Below are 27,655 nucleotides of genomic sequence, written 5' to 3'. Positions count from 1 at the left end.
AAGAAGGTGTGGTATTGCCGAAACCGTAGTGACATAACGGCACTGACGCACAGTGGACACGCCCCCTGCTTCTCCCACACCTCCTGGAGCCACTCCCCAGAGACACCATGGCAATCCCAGGTCCTGGCCAGGCCTTGGGGCAGATGCAGCAGACGTCGGCGGCCCTAGACACGCTCCCTGCTTATCCCGCACCTCCTGGAGCCACACTCCAGAGAGACACCATGGCAATCCCAGGTCCCGGCCAGGCTTTGGGGTGGATGCAGCAGACGTGGGCGTCCCTGGACACGCCCCCTGCTTCTCCCACACCTCCTGGAGCCACACCCCAGAGAGACACCATGGCAATCCCAGGTCCCGGCCAGATCTTGGGGCGGATGCAGCAGTCATGGGCGGTCCTGGACACGCCCCCTGCTACTCCCGCACCTCCTGGAGCCACACCCCAGAGAGACACCATGGCAATCCCAGGTCCCGGCCAGACCTTGGGGCAGATGCAGCAGATGTGGGTGGCTCTGGACACACAGGTTCCATTTGAAACCTGTGTAAGTGCAACTTATGAATCAAGAGGATTAATGCCCTATAGAAGCGCTTTCTTCCTCTTTTGGTTGCTAAGCAACCAGGGATCGCACAAAGGTGGCTGAACAATGACATATGGGCATCATCACTGGAACGGATAAGCAGAAACGTAACACTTTATTAGGTAATCAGTGCTGCTGACACTAGTAAGCAGCCCCTGCTAAAGTCTCAAAGGAAAAGAGGGCAGCCCAGTGTTAGATGAATAAAGAGACCCATCTCTTCCCTGGCAGTCTTTACTGCAATTGTTAGTTAGCGGTCACCCAATACCGTCATGAATGATAGTTATAGATGGCAAAAATCTAACATGAGCACAAAGCATAACCCCTAATATGGCCAGTCTGATCAGCGACAGTCATAACAGCAATACAGATACACATTATTCTATACTCATTGCTGATTACTCACCTGCTCTGCCCTCTGTAACATTGTCCTCCTCTTTAATTGTCCTCATCATGTCACCCTCCTCCATAGACTGCTGATCACTCCTTACATACGTCTCTTCTTCCTCTTTAATTGTCACCATCATGACACCCTCCTCCATCGACTGCTGATCACTCCTCACATATGTCTCTTCTTCTTCCTCTTTAATTGTCCTCATCATGTCTCCCTCCTCCATAGACTGCTGATCACTCCTCACATATGTCTCCTCTTCTTCCTCTTTAATTGTCTTCATGTCACCACCCTCTATAGAGTGCTGATCACTCCTCACATATGTCTCTTCTTCCCCTTTAACCACAGCACTTTCATGTACAAGTTCTCCACCCTAAGTACACAAAGTGAGAGATAATGTAAAATGTGAACACAGATAACAGCACAGAAAAAGAATGTGTCATGGTTTGGGGTCTCCGGGGACCCTCAGTCCCACCTACCTGATAATAGTGGGGGGTGGGGAGATCTTCCTGTTGACAATCCTGGGAATAAAGAGGACCTGTACATCTCTCTGGTGGGTTTCTGTTACTGGATCCATCTGCAGGAAACACACCCAATGACTGAATACAGGTGAAACTCAAAAAAATTAGAATTTAGTGCAAAACACCATTTATTTTAGTAATTCAACTGAAAGCGTCACCTACACGCGTAGATGAGGCGGCGATGTTCCTTATCAATCGAGATGCTGATGCGGCTCGATTGAGAAGATCCGCCAGGTCCGATTTTGCCGCCGATTCCCTGCTCGTTCCCCACAAGGGGACAATGGCAGGGAATCGAGCGGAAGATAAGCGGTGCCGCGCGGGGACGAGAGCGGATCGAATCTGGTGGGCGAGCGGGAATGCGGCGGGTACACGCGGGGATGCGGAAGAGGCGATCCGGCGGCTAATCGAGCCGCCGGATCACCTCGTGTAGATAGGGCTTAAAGGGTGAAACTAATATATGCAATAGACTCATTACATGCAAAGTAATATATTTCAAGCCTTTATTTTTGTTATAATTTTGATTATTACAGCTTACAGCTTATGAAAACTCTAAAATCAAAATCTCAGACCATTAGAATATTGAGAAACTGTTCAATATTCTCAACTCAAAGTGTCAATGTCTAATCAGCTAATTAATCCAAATAAATCCAAAACACCCGCAAAGGGTTTCTATTTCATATATTAGTTTCATCTTTTAAGTAGAATCACAGAAATAAATGGACTTTCACCTGTACATTGTCTCCATGTGTTTATCAAATGATGGAGGGGATCTAGGTCTGCTCTCTCCTGCACAAGACATGAAAGTCTCCTCTTACCCGGTGATGTGAGGGGCGGCTGATTCTCCATCATGGCGTCCTTGTAGAGGTCCTGGTGTTCATCTATATACTGCTGCTCCTGCATGGAGAAATAGACAGTGACATCCTGACACCTTATAGGAACCTGACACACAAAATGATTAAGTCACCACCCAGACACACCCCCTTGCTGTTACTGGATAATGTCCCATAATTCCCAGCACCACCCACCTCTCCTGTCAGCAGCTCCATCATCTTCCTGGTGATTTCCAGAATCTTCTGCTTGTTGTGTCCCTCAGATATCAGGGAGTGGGGTGGGGGCACCATGATGGTCACATGATCACCAGACTTCACTGGAGGAAAACTCTGTATGGAAACATCAACCATAATGTCACATGATCTCTCAGAATCCCCCTCACCTCTCTGGTCAGCTGTGTGCAGGGCCAGGACAAGGTTCCCCAGCACAAGTGTAGGTAGCAGATGCAGCCCCTATATTACAGGAAACCTCATTTCTTAAAAAAAAAAAAAAAAAAACAAGAAAGAAACTAAACCAAATGAACCTTCCCCCAAGGGAGGTTCATAGATTATGTCTCTTTGTGGGGTCTTCTTTGGCTCTCTCAAGGCATCCATCTTGAAGACATCATTGCAGTGTGACCGCAGTTTAAAGTGGCCAAGAGTCCACTGTGTTCTTGACCCCCCCATCCACACAATACATCATTCATAAACCTTCCTTAGTGGGAGGTATATGTTAAATACTTTTATAAAAAATAGGTGCTTAGTTTCCTTTAAGTAGGTTGCTCCTCCCCCCGGTTCAGGTAGCCATATGTGCCCCAGTATTAAGCATCCCCCTCCCCATGTTAGATAGCCAGATCAGCCCCCAGTATAAACAACCACATCATACACAATGGACAAGCACCATCCACTATAGTGATTCTGCTGCTGTCTAATAATGCCCAGAATGTGCAGAACAGCATAAAAATCACACATCAAACCTAAACAGCTAAGCCACAAATCTCTGCACCAAACCGAGATTAATCAATAGATACAATCATTAAACCATGAATTATCAATAACAATTAAGCAGAGCCGTAAAGGCGGGGTATATAAATCAATATCCTACATAATAAAGCCCCCGTGTCCCTGCATCCTCCTGTGTCCGTGTATTTTGCCTAGGTTGCATGCACTGCAAGCAGACTCTGGGACAGCAGAGGATGGGTGCAGGAGGCATGCATGCACGCCTCGTGGGTGGACTCTGGGACAGCAATGGATGGGTGCAGGGGGAGCATGCATGCGCGGCTCGCGGGCGGACTCTGGGACAGCAGAGGATGGGTGCAGAGGGAGCATGCATGCGCAGCTCGCGGGCGGACTCAGGGACAGCAGAGGATGGGCGCAGGTGAACTCTAGGGTGCAGGGGGACATGCATGTGCAGCTCGCGGGTGGACTCTGGGACAGCAGAGGATGGGTGCAGGGGGGCATGCGTGTGTGCTCGGCATTGCACACACGGTGCCGCATGTGGGTGTGATGCAGCCGTACAAGCATGGCCATTGCAGGCATGGTGTTGGAGGATTGCGGCCGAAGGCCTAGCGCCCGTTTCTAAATGGGCGGGCTGTGAACTACTCACAAATAGTTGCATAATGTCACACATTGCTCACCCGAGTAACTCTTGGAGGACATAAAGTGTGAGTGCCTAAATACGGACAATAAATAAATCAATTGCGCAATCTGTGTATAAAAAAAATGCATAATTATGCATGTAAATGCAACCAAAGTCCTGGTGCTTATGTATGTGCTTGCGTGCAATAGTGAGCATATCAAGCAGAAAAAATATTGTGTTGAACCCCCCCCCCCCAGAAAAATAAATAATATAATAATAATAATAATAATAATAATAATAATAATAATAAAGGAAAAGCTGCCCCTGCCGATCTCTCCTGGCAGGAAGTGGTGGGGGTGTGTCTCCTGGCAGGAAGTGCTTGGGGGGTGTCTCCTGGCAGGTAGTGGTGGGGGTGTGTCTCCTGGCAGGAAGCGCTTGGGGTGTGTCTCCTGGCAGGAAGTGGTGGGGGTGTGTCTCCTGGCAGGAAGCGGTGGGGGGGTGTCTCCTGGCCGGAAGTGGTGTGGGTGTGTCTCCTGGATGGACTCCTATCTCTCACTGGTGTCACTACAGCACTCTGTTATAGCTTCCCTTCCTTGGCCGTATACACTTCCTCACTTCTTGTTGGGCCGCTGCGTAGTCCGTTTCCTCTCCCTCTACAGCAGGGTGCGCTGTTCCTTACACGCACTTATTCCTCAGGGGGATTTTGTGAACAGTATTTCTTCAGCTTGATCTGCTCACCATTTACTGAAATTATGCATCTTTCTTCTACATAGATTGCACAACTGATTAATTTATTGTCAGCCCCTCCCCCAGTTATATAGCCGGATCAGCCCCAGTATTAGGCAGCCCCCTCCACAAGTTATATAGCCAGATCAGCCCCCAGTATTAGGCAGCCCCTCCCCATGTTATATAGCCAGATCCCCCCTAGTATTAGGCAGCCCCTCCTCATGTTATATAGCCAGATCAGCCCCCAGCATAAGGCAGCCTTCTCCCCAGTTTAGATAGCCAGATGAGCCAGTAGTATTAGGTAGCCCTTTGCCTAGTGTAGAAAGCAAGATAAGCCCCCAGTATTAAGCAGCCCCTTCCCAATGTTAGTTAGCCAGATCAGCCCTCAGTATTAGGCAGCCCCTCCCCATGTTATATAGCCAGATCAGCCCCAGTATTAGGCAGCCCCTCCCCATGTTATATAGCCAGATCAGCCCCAGTATTAGGCAGCCCCTCCCCATGTTATATAGCCAGATCAGCAACAGTATTAGGCAGCCCCTCCCCATGTTATATAGCCAGATCAGCCCCAGTATTAGGCAGCCCCTCCCCCATGTTATATAGCCAGATCAGCCCCAGTATTAGGCAGCCCCTCCCCATGTTATATAGCCAGATCAGCAACAGTATTAGGCAGCCCCTCCCCAAGTTATATAGCCAGATCAGCCCCAGTATTAGGCAGCCCCTCCCCCATGTTATATAGCCAGATCAGCCCCAGTATTAGGCAGCCCCCTCCACAAGTTATATAGCCAGATCAGCCCCAGTATTAGACAGCCCCTCCCCATGTTATATAGCCAGATCAGCCCCAGTATTAGGCAGCCCCTCCCCCATGTTATATAGCCAGATCAGCCCCAGTATTAGGCAGCCCCTCCCCATGTTATATAGCCAGATCAGCCCCCAGTATTAGGCAGCCCCTCCCCATGTTATATAGCCAGATCCCCCCTAGTATTAGGCAGCCCCTCCTCATGTTATATAGCCAGATCAGCCCCCAGTATTAGGCAGCCCCTCCCCAAGTTACATAGCCAGATCAGCCCCAAGTATCAGGCAGCCCCTCCCCCATGTTATATAGCCAGATCAGCCCCAGTATTAGGCAGCCCCTCCCCAAGTTATATAGCCAGATCAGCCCCAGTATTAGGCAGCCCCTCCCCAAGTTATATAGCCAGATCAGCCCCAGTATTAGGCAGCCCCTCCCCATGTTATAGAGCCAGATCAGCCCCAGTATTAGGTAGCTCCCTCCCCAGTTAAGATAGCCAGCCACTTCCAGTCTCAGGGCAGGGTGCTCATCTATAAAGACCTCAGTGCAACGGGCATAGAGAGGGACTATCTAAACTCTGAGGGAAACACATACATACATGGAGGAGAGAGCTATTACCAGGAACCAATGCAGACAGCAAGAAACACCTATGACTAGACAGTAAACAAAAGTGGGAACACCCTGTGGAACCTTTGTCAGAGCCTCGGCCTATACATAATGAATGGTCGAACCAGGGGTGACTCTCTTGGGATATTTACTATGAACTCACAGCAATGGGCAGCAACGTGGTAGATTATGTTGTCACAGACACAGACCCCATAAACATCAAGGCCCTCATAGTCACCCCTGAACCACACCCGTCAGACCGCAGCCAAATCTTGCTTTACCTGAAATCCACCGATAAACCAACCGCACAGCAGCCTTACCAGACCGGTCTCTACAAGCTGCCACCATCCTTCAAATGGCCCAAAGAGTCTGCCATCAAATACTCCAACATGACCAACACTGCCAAAATCCAAGAACTGCTGACAAACTTTTATACCAACCTATGTGAACCAAACCAACAAGGCTTCAACCATGCAGTGAAGGACTTCAGCAACATCTTATATAACACTAGCTGATTGCCCGGCGTTGCCCGGGTATGTATTTGGCTGGTGTTGGCTCCACCCACTTTTTCTAACCCTAACACACAATTACTCAATGACCAAGTTTGTGAGCTTTGCTGTCTTTGGTATCAATAATGTGCATTAAAATGAAAAAAAAATCTGATAGGCTGTTTGTGGCTTCACCCCCTTTTCTGAATTTGAACCCCAGTCACCCAATAACCAACTGTGCCATTAACAGTGCAAGAATGGTAGCAATGAAATATTCCCCTTGTGAAGCTTAATTCACTTTTGTAGGCTTCACCCACTTTTCTGAATATTAATCCCAGTCACCAACTGTGCAAAGTTTAAAAACCCTGCCATTAACAGTGTAAGAATGGCTGCAGTTTACATTTTCCCAGTGAAATTTGTATTTGTCTCCACACACTGATGACCCGGCGTTGCCCGGGTATGTATTTGACTGGTGTTGGCTCCGCCCACTTTCTAACCCTAACGCACAAACACTCAATGACCAAGTTTGTGAGCAGTGGGATCCTTGGCATCAATAATTTGTATATTCCCATAGAAATTAAACAAATCAGATTGGCTGTTTGTGGCTCCGCCCTTCTCCAGCATTTGAACCCCAGTCACCCAATGACCAACTGTAGCTGGTTTGAGGCATCTGCTATTAACAGTGTAAAAATGGCAGCAATTTAAATATTCCACTTGAAAATCAACAGGTGAATTTTGATTGGCTATTATAGGCTCCACCCACTTCCCTGAATATTAATCTCAGTCACTCAGTGACCATCTGGGCAAAGTTTGAGAACCCTGCCATAAACAGTGTAAAGGCAGCCATACACTGGTCGATGTGCCATCAGATCGACCAGCTGACAGATCCCTATCTGATCGAATCTGATCAGAGAGGGATCGTATGGCTGCCTTTACTGCAAACAGATTGTGAATCGATTTCAGCCTGAAACCGATCACAATCTGTTCAGCTGCTCCTGCCGCCTGTCCCCCCCCCCCCCCCCCGCGCATACATTACCTGACGCAGGCTCCCGGGCGTCTTCTCCGCACTGCACCGCTCTGTTCCGGCTCCATCTCGGCGCTTCCTGTGTCACTCCGTGACCAGGAAGTTCAAATAGAGCGCCCTCTATTTGAACTTCCTGGGTCACTGCAGTGACCCAGGAAGCGCCGGGATGGAGCGGGTGCAGCGCTGAGAAGATGCGGAGAAGACGCCCGGGAGCCCGCATCAGGTAATGTATTTTTCATCGGATCGGCCGCCGCTAGCGACGCGCACTTTACCCGCGGGCGATCGAGGGTAATTTCCCGCACGGCGCGATCGACGGACCGATCCGATTTCGGGAGGAAATCGGATCGTCGGCGGCGTTTACCGCGAACGATTGGCAGCAGATTCGATCCCAGGATCGAATCTGCTGTCGAAACGGCCGGGAATCGGGCCAGTGTATGGCCACCTTAAGAAGGCCTGCAGTTTACACTTTCCCAGTGAAATTTGTTTTTGGCTCCGCCCACTTTTTGTAACCTGGACACAAAGTCACTACTTAATGCCCAAGTTTGTGAGCTTTGGGGTCCTTGGCATCAATAATTTGTATTTTCCCATGAAATGAAACAAATCTGATTCACTGTTTGTGGCTCTGTCTCCTTTTCTGAATTTGAACCCCGGTGACCAAATGACCAACTGTACCAGGTTTTAGGCTTGTGCCATTAACAGTGCAAGAATGGCAGTTTTAATATTCTCCTTGAAAAGTGACATGTGATTTTTGATTGGCATTTTTAGGCTCCACCCACTTTTCTGAATATTAATCCCAGTCACCCAGTAACCAGCTGTGCAAAGTTTGAGAACCCTGCCATTAACAGTGAAGAAGGGCTGCAGTTTACAATTTCCCAGAAAAATCTGGTTTTTAACACCACCCAATTTTTGTAACCTGGACACACAGTCACTACTCAATGACCAAGTTTGTGAGCTTTTGGGTTCCTGGCATCAAAATTGTGCTAATGGAAGCATTTTATCCAGCAAAGAAATCTGGCTGTTTTTGCCTCCACCCCTTTACTGAATTTGAACCCCAGACACTTAACGACCAACTGTAGCAGGGTTGAGGCCTCTGCTATTAAGAGTGTGAGAATGACTGCAGTTTCAATATTCCCCTTGAAAATCAATAGGTGAATTTTGATTGGCTCTTGTAGGCTCCACCTACTTTTCCGAATATTAATCCTAGTCATCCAGTGACCAACTGTGTGAAGTTTGAGAACCCTGCCATTAACAGTGTAAGAAAAGCTGCAGTTTACATTTTCCCATGTAAAAAGTTAGTTGTTTTTGGCTCCGCCCACTATATCTAATCTTGACATACAGTCACTTAATGACCAAGTTTATGCGTTTTGAGGTCCTTGGCAAAGTTGCATTTTACCATTGAAATTAAACAAATCTGATTGGCTGTTTTTTGGCCCGCTCCCTTCAGAATTTAAACCCCAGTCTCCCAGTGACTGACTGTAGCAGATTTTAGGCCTCTGCCATTAAGAGTGTATGAATGGCAGCGATGTAAATATTCCCCATCAAAAGGTGTATTTTGATTGGCTGCTGTAGGCTCCATCCACTTTTCTGAATATTAGTCCCAGTCACCCAGTGGCCAACTGTGTCACGTTTGAGAACCCTGCCAATAACAGAATGGCTGAAATCAATCTAACAAATCTGATTGGCTGTTTGTGGCTCCACCCCTTTAGTGAATTTGGACCCCAGTCACCCAATGACTGACTGCATCAGGTTTGAGGCCTCTGCCACTAACAGTGTAAGAATGGTAGCAATGTGAATATTCCCCATGAAAATCAATAGGTACATTTTGAGTGGCTGTTGTAGGCTCCACCCACATTTCTGAATATTCATCCCAGTCACCCAGTGGCCAATTGTGTAAAGTTTGGGAATCCTGCCATGTTAAATATTTAGTTGTTGGCACCGCCCACTTTTTCTAACCTTGACACACAGTCACTCAATTATCAAGTTTATCAGCTTTGGGGTCCTTGGTATCAATACTTTGTATATTCCCATTGAAAAATAAACAAATATGGCTGTTTGTGGCTCCGCCCCCTTTCTGAATTTGAACCCTAATCACCCAATGACCAACTGTACCAGGTTTGAGGCATCTGCTTTTAACAGTATAAGAGAATGGTAGCAGATGAAATATTCCCTTTGAAAATCAAAAGGTGAATTTTTATTGGCTGTTGTAGGCTCCACCCACCTTCCAAAATCTTAATCACAGTCACCCAATGACCAACTGTGCAAAGTTTGAGAACCCTGCCATTAACGGTGTAAGAATGGCTGCAGTTTATATTTTCCCAGTAAAAGTTGTTTTGGCTCCGCCCACTTTTTGTAACCTTGACACACAGTCACTCAGTGACCAAGTTTGTGAGCTTTCAGCCTGGCATAAAAAATGTGTGAATGGAAGCAGTTTATCCACCAAGGAAATCTGATTGGCTGTATGTGGCCCCGCCCCTTTAGTGAATTTGGACCCCTGTCACCCAATGACCGACTGTAGCAAGTTTGAAGCCTCTGCCATTAAAAGTGTAAGAATGGCAGCAGTTTAAATATTGCCCTTGAAAATCAATAGGTGAATTTTGATTGGCTGCTGTAGGCTCCACCCATTTTCTTGAATCTTAATTGCATTCACCCAGTGACCAACTGTGGCAAGTTTGAGAACCCTGGAATTAACAGTCTAAGAATGGCGGCAGTTTAAAATGAACAGCTGAAATTTGATTGGCTGTTTTATGCTCCGCCCACTTTCCCTGGATGTGTAACCTCGGTCACCAAGTGACCAACTGTGCCAAGTGTGGGGACTCTGGCTTGATTACTGTCAGAATGGCAGCCTTTTACATTTTTTCCATTGACTTGAATGGGTGAAATCTGATTTGCTGTTTGTAGCCCCGCCCATGTATGCAGGGGGGACCCGAGACCCCCAGAACATATCATCCCAGGTAGTAAGGGATCTGTGTACCAAGTTTCGTTCAAATCGGTCAAGCCGTTTTCGCGTGATCGCGGCACATATACACACACACACACACACGATTTTATATATATATATATATATATATAGATAGATAGAAATAGATAGATAGATAGAAATAGATAGATAGATAGAAATAGATAGATAGATAGATAGATATAGATATAGATATAGATATATATATATATATATATATATATATATATATGTATATATATATATATATAGAGAGAGAGAGAGAGAGAGAGAGAGAGAGAGAGAGAGAGAGAGAGAGAGAGAGAGAGAGAGAGAGAGAGAGAGAGAGAGAGAGAGAGAGAGAGAGAGAGAGAGAGAGAGAGAGAGATGGCAGTACTCACTGGCCTCAAGCAGACCAACTTGAAAAGACCCACCAATAAACTATCCCAAAATTGTTTTGACAGTGAGTGCAAGGCTCTACGCAACTCACTAAGGGTAGCCTCTAACCAAAAGCACAGAGACCCCAACAACCAGGACCTAAGGGAAGCCCATGACCACCCACAGAGGCAATACAAAGACATTATCAGGCGGAAAACACAGCCACATCTCCCAAAAATTCAAAAAGCGGAAGGACTCCCTCCAAGACAACTCATTCTGGGAGACCTGGAACCATATCGGCAAAAAGTCCCAGAAAAGCCCTCTTCATATCCAAAATGGCCACATCTGGCTCCACCACTTCAGGAACCTCTACAAAGACATCCCAGAAAATGCCCAAACCCCGGAACAGAAACAAATAGCCGCAAAACTGAAGGACATGGAGGAGACAGTCAAGGACTTTCAAAACCATCTGTATACACCAATCACAGTGCAGGAAATAAGAGAAAGCATAAAGCTGATAATATGTAAGAAGGCCAGCGGTACCGATGGCATCCTGCCAGAGAATATCAAATACAGCCCCCCAGACATACATGAGGCACTCGCAAGACTATCCAACCTCATCCTGAGTGCGGGCTGCTTTCCTCAGGCCTGGAGCAAAGGCCTCATAACACCCATCTACAAGAATGGGGACAGATATGATCCAGCAAACTACAGAGGAATCTGTGTCAGCAGCACACTGGGGAAACTGTTTAAAGCGGCCCTGAACTCAGAACTTCCTCTCTGCTCTAAAAGATATGCAACAGTATAATAATAACCTTTAAAGAAAAACAAATTCTTTGTTACAACTAATAGAAATCCTGCAACAAATCTACAGTGTGTTTACTTCCTGCTTTCATTTAAGCAGATATAAGGTTAATATCCTGTGTTTACAAATTAGCAACTCCACCATGGCAGAGGAGATTCCTGAGCGGAAACAGCTGAAGAGATCAAATTACAGTGGAGGTTAGTCACAGGTGACAGGGAATTAGACAGGCTGAACTCTCTAAATACATACAGGGTGCATTCATCTATGTTTTCCCTCTGTCCTGTGCAAGAGTTCAGGTCCACGTTAACAGTACTTTCTGCACTCGGACCCGAAGCTCCATGAGATTTTAAAACAAGGCTGTGGGTTTTCTGCACGTCGGGCCCCTACTTTGGGGTCTCAGCTTTCCCCAAGCCTTTTCTCCAGTTCGGAGAGAAGGGTCCCTACGTGGTTAACCTATACGGGTTCTTTTAAGTGTGGGTATAACACCTGCAGGTACTGCACCGTGCATGGTGCAACTCGTGAGATAGTTTCTGCTTCTAATGGGACGAAATTTAGTATTAAGCAATGTATTAATTGCAATACTAATTATGTAGTCTATCTCTACAGTTGCACCATTTGCAGGCTGCAGTACGTAGGTTGTACCACACGATCTCTACGCCAACGCATTTCCGAACTTTACAACGGAGCCTCCAGATGCCTCAGAAACAGCTCCTTCATCTCTCAGGTCTCTAGTGTGTCTAAGCACTTTCTGAACACACACCAGGGTGACATGAGGGTTTTTTTTTTCCAGGGAGTGGAGAGGGTTATGCGTTCTGCTAGAGGGGGCGATCTGTACAGGGTTTTGCGCAAAAGAGAGGCTTTTTGGATATGGAAATTGGGGACACGGATTCCACAGGGGTTAAATTCAAGAATGGACGTTAGTCTAGCATATGACTTTGGTCTTTAATGTCCCAGCATTCCGGACCCATAGTAGTCCTTAGGTCAGAATTTCGTTGTTATTGTATATATGTATTCCTTGCTATGTCGCTTAGAGCATCTGGACTAGTTCACATACTATTGTCATGGTTGTTACTGTGTTTGTAACATTTTATCACATTTCATATTCTGGCTCTTGCCATTTTAATGTGGTGCTATATTTTTGTGTGTTACTTTAAAGAGTAACTGTCAGGCTGCAGAAGCTAATTTAAACCTCTAGTCTCCTGTGTTAAACAGTTTAGAAGGAAGCCAAAAAGACATTACTGAAGATAAAGATCTCTCTTACCTTTGATGTATGCTTATCAGCAATGCTTAGACCTAAGCAGGACGCAAGCCGCATAACATACTGCAAAGCATTCTGGGGCCCTCCCCTCGGCTGCTAAGGAGAAGACGGGATCAAGTTTCAGCAGCTTCTAAAACTCAGTCCAGCCACAGCACAGATAAATCTCGGGGCAGCGTACACTGCAGGAGTCCGCTATTGTTCCTAGCCACATGGCTCATTAATATTGACTGCACACTGTGTTATTCTGTACCAGCTCCTCTGTGATCAGGAAGCAGGCAGGACATGACGACACATTTGGCTTCACAAACATGGAACCTGCCATGAGCTGTCAGGAGCATCATTCTCTGCATATACTATATACAAATTCTGTGAAATCCAAACGTGGACAGTGAAATGCATATGTAATGTAAGTACAGCCAATCTTTAGCTACTGATATATGTGTTTATTTTCTCTGAGACCCTATACCTAACAGCTCCTCTTTAAGGCCTTCGGCCACACCTCCCTCCCTCTTTGGGGCTGGATGGCACTGGACTATTTAAACTGGTGCACTACAACAATGTGTTAGCTATGATTAAGGAGCCATGAGCTCCGATACGCGTGAGCTGTTTTAATACTTTTTGTATCCACTGATGTTATAAATAAATGGAGAACCTTTTTTCACCCAGCCATTGGTGTAGCGGAATTCTCTTTTCTACTAGCATCATTAATGAAAGGATCCTCTCCTTCCTCACAGTGTAGGACATACTGTACTCAGCAAAGCCGAGCCGGGTTCAATCCAAACCACATCTACACACTGCACAGCCTCATCAAGCCCCATGTCAGCGGGTCAGGTGGCAAAATACACGCTTGCTTTGTGGATTTTAAAAAGGTGTTTGACTTGGTGTGGCACCCAGGCCTTTTCCTAAAGAGAGCGGAATAGGAGTTCATATACTGGGAATCAATGCAGTGTGAAAGTGGATGGGAAGAGAAGCACGTTCTTCAAGCAGCATCGAGGAGTCAGGCAGGGCTGCAGTCTGAGCCCATCACTCTTTAACATATACATTAACCAACTGGCTGTAGCCCTGGAGTCCTCCCCAGCGCCAGGCCTCCTCCTGCATGACCACGAGGTGAAGTTCCTGCTGTATGCAGATGATCTCCTGCTGCTCTCCTCAACAGCGAGGGGCCTACATGATAGCCTGGCAGTACTGGAGAGTTTCTGCACCACATGGTCACTGCCCATCAACCCAAAGAAGACTCAAGTGATGGTGTTCCAGAGGAAAAATCTAAATAAACCCCCCACCTCCTTATTTATATTAAATGGCTCCCCACTGGTGGCCACCAACGGAGCAGAGTAGCAAAGTACTGAAGGGATAGAAAAAAGGGGAACGGGAAGAAACTGGGAGCCCAAACTGTGTATTATCTCAAGCGGATTGGATCAGCACAGTATCAAGTACTCAGATATACTCACAAAGCCGGGTTGCATGTAAGGCAACCACTTCAAGTAGCGTGTAGGGAAGTACCGTCGCCACTCGGCCTGGTGGTGTAACTCAGGTGGTCGCAGCTCCTTAGAAAAAAAACACTTGCCAAGGTGGTGTCCCGTAGTCCCAGAGGAGATTCAGCATAAAACGGAGGTAGGAGGCGCCCAGGTGGGTACTCGTGACTTACTTTAAGGGATTGACATATATACGTATAGCTGTTAAATGATTATACATGTACATAAAAGGTAAGAGCCCCAATAAAGTAATTTTCTTTTGAATCTGTGAATGACTACTTACTAAGGTAGGATCTCCTCTTACCTTTATGTACATGTATAATCATTTAACAGCTATACGTATATATGTCAATCCCTTAAAGTAAGTCACGAGTACCCACCTGGGCGCCTCCTACCTCCGTTTTAAGAGTAGCAAAGTAGTAGTTTATCCGCAGCGTGTCTGCCCGCTCCGGCACACACAGCCTCTATTAGCAGAACGTACGGCGGAAGCTTTCACTCACTGCTCCTCGCCGTTAGGATTCTCCTGCTTGCCTGTCACCGGCTAATATCTATGATGCCCTCTAGTGGCGAGGTGCAGTGAACAGGCAAGCAGGGGAATCCTAATGGCGAGGAGCGGTGAGTGAAAGCTTCCGACGTACACTCTGCTAATAGAGCCTGTCTGTGCCTGAGGGGGGCAGACATGCTGCGGCTACTCTGCTCTGCTGGGGCGAAGCTTGAAAACCCAGGGGTGCGGGGGGAGGGCGGCGAGAGGGGCAGAACATCTCACACATCACATCACTGAGCTGAGATTCTGTCCGGCATTTGGCAGAGGGAGCACTCAGGTTATAAGACGGAGCACTCTGTTTTTTTATTTTTTTGGACTCGAGTATAAGCCATGGCCCCCACCTTTGGGCCAATTATTTTGTCCCAAAAACTCGGCTTATACTCGAGTATATACGGTGGTAATAATAATAATAATAGTGATGAAAATAATGAGAAAAGCCACTAGAGGGAGACAGAGATAAGTTACTGCAAGCCTGTGATGTGGCTGAGTTCCTGGAGTGATGAGGAGTAGCACTACAACCTCTGCTTGTGACTCTGCATCAGCCAGGCAAGGGGGCACTCGAAGGGAGGGGGCATGGGTGCGCCCTCAGGGGCTAGTGCCTTCCCCACCTCAGCCCAGAACTGGCCGTGTGTTATATTACTAGAGATAAGAGACACCCAGAATCCTCCTCAACTCTCCAGTCACCTGTGTTATATTACTAGAGATAAGAGTGATGTCATGTGACCTTCCAGAATCCTCCTCACCTCTCCAGTCACCTGTATGTTATATTACTAGAGATAACAGTGATGTCATGTGAACTCCCAGAATCCTCCTCACCTCTCCAGTCACCTGTGTGTTATAGTACTAGAGATAAGAGTGATGTCATGTGACCTCCCAGAATCCCCCTCACCTCTCCAGTCACCTGTGTTATATTACTAGAAATAAGAGTGATGTCATGTGATCTCCCAGAATCCTCCACACCTCTCCGGTCACCTGTGTGTTATACTACTAGAGATAAGAGAGATGTCATGTGACCTCCCAGAATCCTCCTCACCTCTCCAGTCAGCAGGCAGATGATCGCCAGGGTGAGGTTGAATATCCTCTCGGTCATGCGATTCTGTTCCGCCTCCATCCTCAGTAATGCGGTCATGTGATCTGTACAGGAAGCTGCTGCCTTTTGATAGATAAAAAGGGGAAGATAATTTAGGCTGTACAGTTGTCAGTGGTGAAACTACCAATACAGGATCCCCCTCCCCCCAGCACTTCCCATTGCTGTCACTTGTGTGCGGTGGGGCCATGCAGAGTATTGCAGGAAAGCATAATAAGCTGGTTTATAGCTACCTGTGCACTATACTCACAGCGTGCTGCTGTCCTTTCCTCTCTCTGCCTTCTCTCCCCACATCCACCTCCCACTGTTACTGATAGCTCAATCTCATCAGAGGTAGCTGCATAATGATTTAGCAGATCCCAGATCTGCAACCCAGTGGATTCAATTCCCTCCCTGTAGTGAATACTCTTTCTCCAGCTGGGAGATACAGAACCACACAACACTCAGATTGGTGGAAATGCATCTGATTTATGTATTTGAAACAAGGTCTATATAGACAGTCAGTGAATTCAGGATTTTACAGACCAACCAGCTGTTTATACATTTCAGTGTGTTTGGCTACCAACCAATCAGAATGGCATACATGTTTGGCTACATGACCCTAGTTTGTCATTATATTTACATACACAATAACAACCCTCTCTACTTTAAAGAGACTCTGAAGTCTCTTAAAATTCAGCTTTTTATTTCATAAATGCGTGTAACATCATCCCCCTAACTAAAACACTGCATCCCCGCGGCTGAAAACTGACTAAAACCCCCCAAACTCCCCGGGGGGCAATCCAGGCAGCGCTTCCGTGAGAGGCAGAGGCTATGAGCCGCAGCTCTGCCTCTCAGCGCGTCTGTCAGCCCAGATTGCCGCCTCTCCCTGCCCCTCTCAGTCTTGCTTCGCTTAGATGGGTGGGGGAGAGGCGGAGATACACGCTGATAGACGCGCTGAGAGGCAGGGCTGCAGCTGAAAGCTCTGCCTCACACGGAAGCGCACAGGGCAGCAAAATCCATGACCAAGAAAGTTGTGGATTTTGCGAGGGGGGTTTGGGGGGATTTAGTTAGTGTCCAGCCGCGGGGATGTGGCATTTTAGTTAGGGGGGTGATGTTACACACATTTATGATATATAAAGCTGAATTTTAAGAGACTTCAGAGTCTCTTTAAAACAATAGTGTACATTGTAGTATGTTTGGCTACCTGGCCTTAGTTTGTGATTATACTCACATGCACAATAGCAAAGACTCATATAAACAATGCATTCTAGCTTACATAAGGGGTCACAATATCAATAGGTATCTCCTTTAACAAATAGCAAACATTTCACAGACTTGACACAATAGTGACTTACACTGGGGAACTTTTAACAATGCACAGAAAGCACCAGAAATTCCTATAGTCTCTGAATGTAAATATTTGTTCTTTGATTATATAACAGGTAATATAATTAATAGAAAAGGACTGGTCCCCTATGAATCACTATAAAAAAAATAAGAAAATAATTCCTGTGATGTTACAGCAGTGCTGGTAGTGGTAGATGGAAGAGGATATGAGGAGAGGCGGAGACTGAGGCATCCCCCTCCCACTGTTACCATTCCTGTGATGTTACAGCAGTGCTGGTAGTGGTAGATGGAAGAGGATATGAGGAGAGGCGGAGACTGAGGCATCCCCCTCCCACTGTTACCATTCCTGTGATGTTACAGCAGTGCTGGTAGCGGTAGATGGATGAGGATATGAGGAGAGTCAGAGACTGAGGCTAATGGGAGCAGAGGACTGGAGCACACTGTGACAGCTAGCTATAAACCAATGTAATCCTTCCTTTTACTGCTCTGCATGGAGGTGGGGGAAGGAAGCAATACTGGAGTGTGGGCATGGCTATACTGGGGGAGAAATGTCATTACTGGGGTGGGGGACATTACATACTGGAGGCTAATGGCAATGCTGGGGACACAGGGGGACATGGCTATACTGGGAAATAAATGGCATTACTGGGGTGGGGGACATTACATACTGGAGGATAATGGCAATGCTGGGGGACATAGAGGAGACATGGCTATACTGGGGGAGAAATGGCATTACTGGGGTGGGGAACATTACATACTGGAGGATAATGGCAATGCTGGGGGACACAGAGGAGACATGGCTATACTGGGGAAGCAATGCCATTACTGTGGGCTAGGGCTGAACGATTTTCAATTTTAAACCAAAAATCGTGATCAGGCCCAAGACGATCTTCAGATCGTTAAAGCAGCGTTTTTTGCTGCTGCCGCTGGTACCTACTCTGCCCCTGGCCTCCTCCTCCAGTAAGTTCCAATCCCATTCGGCATGTGGCATGCTTACATCAGCCTCATCCACTAGATGGCGACTGAGCACCTGTGTACCCGTGCATGGAGCACAAAGCGTCACATCCTCCACTTGCAGCCTCGATTAGAAGAAAGTCCAGGAGAAATCGGTGCAGGCAGGACAAGCAGCAGCAGGCATGATTAGCTCCAGATAAAATTTGGTGCAGCTGAACGGGTGTGATCGGGAGGCGGGGGGGGGATGGGACCTTACCCAGCAGCCTTCTGGGTAAGCCGTCCCACGGCGCCTCCCATCCTGTGTTCCAAGCTGCGTCACATGACTACTACGCTGTGACCGCGGCTTGGACCGCAGCATGGGAAGGTTTAAAGAAGAAGGCTGCAGAGTAAGTTTAACCCCCCCTCGCCCACCTGCTCAGCTGCACTAATTAGTGGATGTAATCTGAATGAAACTCACTCAGATTTCATCCGAATTTTATGCACAGCTCATCCCTGGACTCCTGCTGGAAGGTATGTCCAGCACTGCCGCAGCTCGGGGGACAGAGCGGGCACATAGAGAGACAGAGCGGTCACAGAGGAGACACAGAGTGGTCACAGAGCAGGCAGAGAGAGACACAGAGGGGGCATAGAGCGGTCAAATAGAGAGAGCAGAGGGGGCACAGAGGAGACACAGAGGGGGCACAGAGAGAGACACAGAGGAGACACAGAGGGGGCACAGAGAGAGACACAGAGGAGACACAGAGGGGGCACAGAGAGAGACACAGAGCGGTCACATAGGGAGACACAGAGGGGGCACAGAGAGAGACACAGATGGGGCACAGAGAGAGACACAGAGGGGGCACGGATCGGTCACATAGAGAGAGCAGAAGGGGCACAGAGCGGTCACAGAGCAGGAAGAGAGAGCCACAGAGGGGGTACATAGAGAGACACAGAGGGGGCACATAGAGAGACACAGAGGGCGCACAGAGGAGACACAGAGCGGTCACATAGAGAGACAGAGGGGGCACAGAGGAGACACAGAGGGGGCACAGAGGAGACACAGAGGGGGCACAGAGAGAGACAGAGAGAGAGACACAGAGGGGGCACAGAGAGAGAGACACAGAGGGGGCACAGAGAGAGACAGAGAGAGAGAGACACAGAGGGGGCACAGAGAGAGACACAGAGGGGGCACAGAGAGAGACACAGAGGGGCACAGAGAGAGACACAGAGGGGGCACAGAGGAGACACAGAGCAGGCAGAGAGAGACACAGAGGAGACACAGAGGGGACACAGAGAGAGACACAGAGGGGTCACAGAGAGAGTCACAGAGGGGGAACACATACCCATCCTGTGTGTGAGAAATATGTCTGTAAATGACAATTTTTTTCAAGTTTTCACACTAAATTGTCCCTTTACAGAGATATTTCTCCCACCCAGCATGGGTATGTGTGCAAAGACACCCCAAAACACATTATACTACTTCTCCTGAGTACGGTGATACCACATGTGTGGCACTTTTTGCAAAGGGGCCCAAAGTCCAATGAGCACCTTTAGGCTTTACAGGGGTGCTCACAATTTACCCCCCCCCCCCCCAAAAAAAAAATGTATGAACTAGCATTAGGTTAACCCCTTCCAGTGTAGTGGGGACCGCAAAGTGGGACTTTCGCTAGGCCATTTGCCGCAACGCATCGCACCAGTGTGAAAGAGCCCTGAGAGACCCTTGTGTGCCTACTGCTGTGTTTCGAGATCCCTACTCTAATAGTGTACCTGCTCGTGTTACTTTTCGAAACACTCCCCTATGCATAGGGCAGGATGTTCAGGACAGGTGGGACAGTAAAAAGTGTTGCCACGCCTTATTCCAGCCTTCTTGCAGACACAACAAGCTTTTCTTGGAGAGCATTGACCAGGGGCACTCACAAAGACATAAGCATAGCGTCTTTCATGTAGCCGGCTAACTGCATCAGGGGGTTTGGCCACGATCTCCTCCTGGATACAGGAGTTCTGAAACAATCTCTTCCTGAAATTGAAGGAAGGATCCCATTCTCTCAGCCTTACTATAGAGAACAAAACTATTGTACGTTGCCAACTGAATTAAATAAATACACCTTTTTTATATCAGCGTCTGGTCCAACGGGAAATTAAATAGGGAGCCAACATCTGGTCGTTGAAGTCCACCCCTCCCATGTTTAAATTATAGTCGTAGACAGGGAGGGGCTTTTCAACTACTCCAGTTGCTTGTTCAATTTGGATGTTTAGTCTCCGTGAATAGTGGACAGTAATGGTAAACGTCCCTCTTGTCCTTCCATTTCACTGCAAGAAGGTCTTTGTTACGCAAGGCAGCCCTCTCCCCCCATGCAAGTTGGGTACTACTGAGCCGTTGGGGGAAGCCCCAGTGACTAGGTCACATGGTGCCACAGCAGGGAATTCTGACTAACTTTAAATGCTAAAAGAGGGCCACACTTGTGGAGAAGTTGTCCACGTAGAGATGGTACCCCTTCTGGAATAAGGGTGACACCAAGTCCCACACAATCTTGCCACTGCTCCCCAGGTAGTCAAGGCATCCGACCGGCTCCAATTTTGAGTCTTTTCCCCCATAGACCCTTATAGGGGAACTGAAGAGAGAGGTATATGGAGGCTGTCATGTTTATTTCCTTTTAGACAATACCAGTTGCCTGGCAGCCCTGCTGATCCTCTGCCTCTAATACTATTAGCCATAGCCCCTGAACAAGCATGCAGCAGATCAGGTGTTTCAGTGGTTCAGACTTATAAATCTGATCTGACAAGACTAGCTGCATGCTTGTTTCTGGTTTTAATCAGATACTACTGCAGAGAAATAGACCAGCAGGGCTGCCAGGCAACTGGTATTGATTAAAAGGAAATAAACATGACAGCCTCCATATACCTCTCTCTTCAGTTCCCCTTTAAACGATAAGTATAGCCCGTGGCCATTTCACAGCTTATACAATGTGACCCCATACGGCGGGCACGCTTGCTTGGGATGTATGGTTTGATGCCAAGGCGCCTGGTAAAATGTAAGGAGGCGCCAAGGCGCCTGGTAAAATGGGTGGAGGTGCATGCAAGCATAGAGATACTGAACTAGATCTCGTTTTTATATATTCTTATGAGGTTACCTGGACCCAGGAGCTGATATGAAGAAGCTGTGATCGTTTGGGTTTATATAAAGACTTCCGTTGTTGTTTGTAATTGAGCAGCAATCCTGCTCATTATACCGCCATTCGAGTGTATCACTGCTGGATGTGTGGTGCACGGGATGGTGATGGTGCAAATTTGAACAGAATTTACTACACTATGTAGTCCCCTTTTTCTATTTTTCCATTCAACATATGTACAGCTCGCCTGAGGCTGATTATGTAAACTACCATCAGAAATTGGAGTGCATATGGCTGTTGGAGTTTAAACTGATTTGTCACAAAGACTGCCACAGGACACCGTTTTGAGCGCCGACACTCTCTTGATTGTTTCAAAGGTGACTGTATTGGGGTTTTGCGATCCGGTCTATAGAGACTGATAGGATATTGAGAGGAGGAGGAGCGCAACATTGTCGGACAATTTATGGCTGTAGCTATTGTATTGTGTTTTTGCAGCGATTTAAAAAAAATTCTGTCACTGCGGTGGGTCGGGCTGAACGCAAGTGTGGGGGCGAATGATCAGGCCTAATAGGGCAAACCCTGCATTTTAAGTGGAGCCTAAACGAAGGAGACCCTAATGTACCGATATAGATCTGACTGCGATCAGTACTGATCACTTACTCAGAACTCAGTGTTCTCCCCAGGCTCTTTTAGCTGGGTGCTCCACCCGGCTAGTTTTAGTGACCACCTGGCTGTCATCAGCTCACCTCCTCCACTGCTGTAGGCAGAGTTTCACACAGAAGCACCGGCCCTGCATTTTCTCATCTCGTCCTACCCGGCTACTCTTTCATGACAGCCGGCTGGAAAAAATTTCTAAGGAGAACACTGGATACTATATAGTACCAATGCTGACTAATGACAGTGATGACGCTAATCAGCGACTTATTAGTCGTGTGGTGGGCTAGGCGCTAACTACCCAACAAAGGGGCCGAGTTAACTAACTGGCCTAACTAATAATACTAAAACAGTGACAGTTTTTACTGATCACTGTTTTTAGATCACTAGGATAGTGACAGGGGGGTGATGTGTGTGTGTGTGTGTGTGGGGGGGAGGGGTGATGAGGGGGGGGGGGATAAGGGGGTGATCAGGAGCCTGCAGAGGGCAGATTAGGGCTTGATCAGTGGGTGACAATGACAGGGGGCTGGCAGGAGGCTATCAGGGGGTGATAAAAGGCTGTTTAAAGGCCTTACAGACAGGAGATCAGTAGTAAACAATAGTGGGGGGGGCGGGGGTTGGGGGGTGATCAGAGAGGGATCTGAGGGGGGGGGGGGTGATCAGGACCCCGCAGGGGGCTGATTAGGGCCTGATCAAATGGGTGACAGTGACCGGGGGTGATCAGTGGGTGATTGGGGGGGATCAAATGTAAACAATGGCAGGGAGGGTGATCAGAGAGCGATCTGAGGGAGGTCTGAGGGCGATCAGGGGGTCAAATGTGCCTAACTGGAAATGTGGTGTGCTTTTACTCACAGGGCTGCCTGTCCTCTCTGGTGGTCGATCGGCGATAAGGAGACCACCAGTGATGAGCGACGGATTAAAATCAGATGAAATCCAAATGGGTTTTATTCGGATTTTATCCTCCTAATTACTGCAGCTGAGCGGGCGTGTAAGGGGGGGGGGTTAAACTTAAACAGCATGCATCTTCATTTATCCATGCCACGGCGCCTCCCATGCTGCATTCCAAGCCGCGTCACGTGACTACAAACACTTCCTCCTTCAAACCGGAAGGAGGGAGTGTTTGCAGTCACGTGACCGCCGCTTGGAACGCAGCATGGGAGGCGCCGTGGTACGGATGAAAGAAGACACATGCTGGGTAAGTTTAATCCCCCCCCCCTCCCCCCCTTACATGCCCGCTCAGCTGCAGTAATTAGGAGGATGAAGTCCGAATAAAACCCATTTGGCTTTCATCTGTTTTTAATCCGTCGCTCATCACTGGAGACAACCAGAGGAGGCAGTTAGTGTAATATAACCCGTTTACTAAACAGTCTGTATTATACTATTTCTATTGGGCAGATCGTATAATTACAGCCCGCCAGCGCTGCTAATTGGCCGGTGAGCTGATGACACATTGGGGCGGTGCAAACTGCCGGGGATGCATGTGCTTTGGCGTGCTTGATCCCCAGCAAAACACGCTCTCAGGATTTCACGCCAATTGCCATTGAGCAGTCCTGTGGGAGCTGCCTCGTTCATGCCAATTGGCATGGAGCGGTCGGGAAAAGGTTAATAACAATGGCTCTTGTTCCAACAATGTTAATGGAGATGCATTCAACATTGACAGTAAGTTTCACCGAACGTTACTGGAGGGAGTGGAGACAACAAGGGTTGACTCATCGGTATGGTCCACTTGTGATGCTCTGGCGGACAATTCTAGGTGTTCTTGTTGGACAGCAGTAGTTCCAATGGATGAGACTGGCACCATCAGGTAAATATAAGCTCTTTTATTCAATGACAGCCATTGTAGCTGTGGCTGTCATTGAATAAAAGAGCTTATATTTACCTGATGGTGCCAGTCTCATCCATTGGAACTACTTTAAGAGCTGGAGTGTGGCCGGCCTGACTGTGGCACATCACATGGGATTTATTAGAGGAGTGCTCCACTTAAACTACTAGGACTTGTTGGACAGCAGCAAATACTGAAAGTTGGGTTTGTGTTCCCATGTCAGCACGTTCTGGAACAAAGGTGGCTTTTTTATGCTTGCAACAACTGCACAGACATACATCAGAGGGTGACATCACAAACTGAGACAGTTGTAGCATACTTGCCTGACGGGCGGCACAAGTGGTTGACATAACACCATAGTGCTCCACAGATACACTAGGTTTTGCGGTGTCTTTCAGGGTCATCTTCTGTCCACAAAGCTTGTAGTCCTCTGGAGAAAAATGAGCAGAACATATGCGGAATTTGTGTCCTCTGGTGTCGACAGTGATATCTTCTACCATCTTACACAAGACGTCCTTGTGGAACCCAGCGGCAAGGAGCCACGCTTCAATTCTCGGTACATCCTTTGGGAAAGTATGCATTATAACTTCGGGCTTGTTCTTCCTCTGCTTCCTCTGCCCAGAACAACTCAGGCAGCCCGGAATTATACAACGAGTCATTTCTGCACCCCAAAAAACCCTAAAAAACAAAATGGTTTATTCCATGATCAGCACTGTAGTCAAACTGCTTCCATTTGCCTGCCTTTGAATGAAAGAGTATCGCGCTAAGTGCATTGCGTCTAAATGAATGAGGAAAAGGAATGTGTAGAGTGCGAAGGGTGAAAAGTGGTCAAACTCTGTACTAGCAAAACATAAAGCGGACAGCACAATATATCACTTATCCTTACACTGGGCTTGATTCACTAAGACAAATAGCATGCCTTATCAGAGTTCACATGCCTGATCAGTTAACATGCCTTATCAGCGCTAACACGCCTTATCAGAGTTGATAAACCTTATCAGAGTAACACAGCGAGCGCTACAAACTTATGCCTGCTAACTGACAATGACGAGAGCTCCATGTGTCCTTCCCTGAGCTCCTGTGGGTCCAATCCCTTTAAAAGGACATTATCCCAGCGCATTGATTGGCCCAACAGGCTGCCTGTCAAGTTTCCTGTCAAGTGGCAGGCAGCCTATTGGGCCAATCAAAGTGCAGGGATAATGTCCTTTAAAGTGATTGGACCTGCAGGGGCTCAGGGCAGGATGAGTGGAGCTCTCGTCATTGCCAGTTAGCAGGCATAAATTCGCTATGCTACTCTGATAAGACATGTTAATTCTCATAAGGCATGCTATTTGTCTTAGTGAATCAAGCCCATAGTGATTTATTTGGTTCATGTATTAGCAGGGCTGGGTTCACAGCTCAGGAGCCTATAGGCACAAGAGAACAGTGTCTTATGTACAATCCAACCTTTGTGTATTAGCATGCCCCAAACACAAGGGCCCTTTCACAGTGGCGCGGTGCTTTGCAGCAAATAGCTGCACTCAAAGTCTATGGGGAAGTTTATACTTCCCAAGTTATGGTACGCTGTGCTGGAAGTGCCCGATTTAATGCTAGCGTATATAAATAACCAATATATAACAAGTATGCCCACCCCAATCTCTGCATTGCCCAATATATACCAAGTATGTCCACCCCAACCACTGCTCCGCCCAATATATAACAAACATGACCACCCCGACCTCTGCTCCGCCCAATATATAACAAGCATGTCCACCCAGACCTCTGCTCTGCCCAATATATAACAAGTATGTCCACCCCGACCTCTGCTCTGCCCAATATATAACAAGTATGTCCACCTGACCTCTGCCCTGCCCGATATATAACAAGTATGTCCACCCCGACCTCTGCTCTGTCCAATATATAACAAGTATGCCACCCCGACCTCTGCTCTGCCAAATATATAACAAGTATGTCCGCCCCGACCTCTGCCCTGTCCAATATATAACAAGAGTCTCACAATCACCTCTTCCAACAACGTCTTCTCTCCTTTTCCTGCAACTTCTTCTCCTTTTGTGACATCACTTCCTGCCTATATTACACCACTTCCTATCTTTAGTTTAATGTCTTCTTTTCCATGCGTTCCACCTTGGAGAGGGGTAGGTCGCCATCTTGTGCTCGATAAGCTAACTGCAGCCTCTGTTTGTGGAATCACCTGTACTCAGACTGTAAAGGTACACACAGAGCAATAGCGCTGCTTCCATTAATTCGCCTATAGCTTTATTGTTACTTATCTCAATGAAACAATCTATATCTTGTTTTTTTCGCCATAAATTAGGCTTTCTTTGGGTGTTACGTTTTGCTAATCATTATTTTATTCTAAATACATTTTAACAGGAATAATAAGAAAATAATAGGAATAATTCATTATTTATCAGTTTTCGGTCATTATAATTTTAAAATATGTGCTACCGTAATTAAAACCCACACATTTTATTTGCCCATTTGTCCCAGTTATTGCAACATTAAAAATGTTTCCCTAGTACAATGTATGGCGCCAATATTTTATTTGGAAATAAAGGTGCATATTTTTCAATTTCGCATCCATTACTATTTACAAGCCCATGATTTAAAAAATATCAGTAATATATCCTTGTGACAGACATATTTAAAAAGTTCAGTCCATAAGGTAGTTACCTTATGGACTGAACTTTTTAAATATGTCTGTCACAAGGATATAATTCTGATATTTTTTAAATTTTTATGTTTTATGTTTTTTTAATGATTTTTTTAATACAAAAAACCCTGGGTACTATGGGAGAGTGTGGGAAGGAAATAGTTCATTTTAAATGTAAATGTATGACTTTTTATTAACAAAAAATTGTACGTAGGTGTAATTTTAATATTTGGCCACAAGATGGCCTCATGCATTCTTTTCTGTTGCATACTATTAGGGAACAGGAAGGAATGAGTGGATGTGTAAGAATCGGCTTTTGTGAATGACGCGGCATCTAATTCATTGTCAGCGTCATTCACACGGGGACTTGGATTAAAATGGACCTGAACTCAGAACTTCTCTCTGCTCTCAAAGAAACACAGCAGCAAAATAACCTTCAGGCTACTTTCACAGTAGGACATTGCGTTTCAGTGTGACGTTAAGGTCGCATATCGTAGGCCTAATGCACCGCATATGGACATTAACTTGGACGTTATTGTGCATTCTTCAACACTGTGTTACGTGTCTCTTGGTGCACCTTTTTCATCGCATAGTGATGGAACGAAAATGCGCATGCGTTACATTTTTTAAAAAAAACATTACTAAGCATGTGCAACACACATAACGCAGAAAATCCATTGCTAAACGCACAGCATGCAGCACTTTCTAATAACGCTACACGTTACCCAAAAATGCAATGTGTGCACTGTGAATGTCGCACAGACTTAGGCTTCAATTCATCAAAGGCTGTTCGATAACAAAATCCCAGTCGTTAAAATACCGCATTCGGTATTTTACATTTGTGTGTGCTACAGTGTTGCCAACTCATCCCTTTAATTACTGACACATATGAATTATACAGGTTTTGTGGCTAGGTAGATGCAGTTAAGGCACTGATTATGTGCAAATAGCCCCAGAACCTGTATAACTTAGATGTGTCAGTAATTAAAGGGATGAGTTGGCAACACTGGTGTGCTAATTCATCAATATTTTCCCATGTGCGGTAGATGTTCGTTAAGTTACCGAACTACTACGGCTTCAATTCATCAAAGGCTGTTGGATAACAGCAGTGCAGAGCAGCTTGGAGTGTCTCTGTGCTGATACAAGCTGCCGTGAGGCATTTACAATAGAAGGCA

General features: G+C 46.8%; 1 protein-coding gene across 1 annotated transcript; it reads right to left on the bottom strand.

Moving 5' to 3' along the window:
• Nucleotides 1-967: 967 nt before the first annotated feature.
• LOC137537235 (gastrula zinc finger protein XlCGF53.1-like) lies at nt 968-25,880 on the bottom strand. Its single transcript, XM_068259330.1, has 7 exons — nt 25,830-25,880; nt 24,147-24,505; nt 15,926-16,041; nt 2,507-2,641; nt 2,297-2,375; nt 1,440-1,537; nt 968-1,333 (listed from the first exon to the last, which is right to left on the bottom strand). The coding sequence occupies exons 2-7, from the start codon at nt 24,484-24,486 to the stop codon at nt 968-970; spliced, it is 1,134 nt and encodes a 377-aa protein (XP_068115431.1). The 5' UTR covers nt 24,487-24,505; nt 25,830-25,880.
• Between the last annotated feature and the right edge of the window lie 1,775 nt (nt 25,881-27,655).

Source organism: Hyperolius riggenbachi, chromosome 10 (assembly GCF_040937935.1).
Source record: "Hyperolius riggenbachi isolate aHypRig1 chromosome 10, aHypRig1.pri, whole genome shotgun sequence".
Taxonomy (NCBI): domain Eukaryota; kingdom Metazoa; phylum Chordata; class Amphibia; order Anura; family Hyperoliidae; genus Hyperolius; species Hyperolius riggenbachi.
This window is presented reverse-complemented; position numbering and strand designations above follow the sequence as displayed.

Excerpts from the sequence above, each read along its gene's own strand:
- LOC137537235 (XM_068259330.1), bottom strand. The coding sequence starts at position 24,486 with ATGACTCGTTGTATAATTCCGGGCTGCCTGAGTTGTTCTGGGCAGAGG. Across the intron at positions 2,642-15,925 it reads TCTGCCTGCTGACTGGAGAG|AGTTTTCCTCCAGTGAAGTC; the intron begins GTGAGGAGGATT and ends GTTTCCATACAG. Across the intron at positions 1,334-1,439 it reads CCACCCCCCACTATTATCAG|GGTGGAGAACTTGTACATGA; the intron begins GTAGGTGGGACT and ends TTGTGTACTTAG.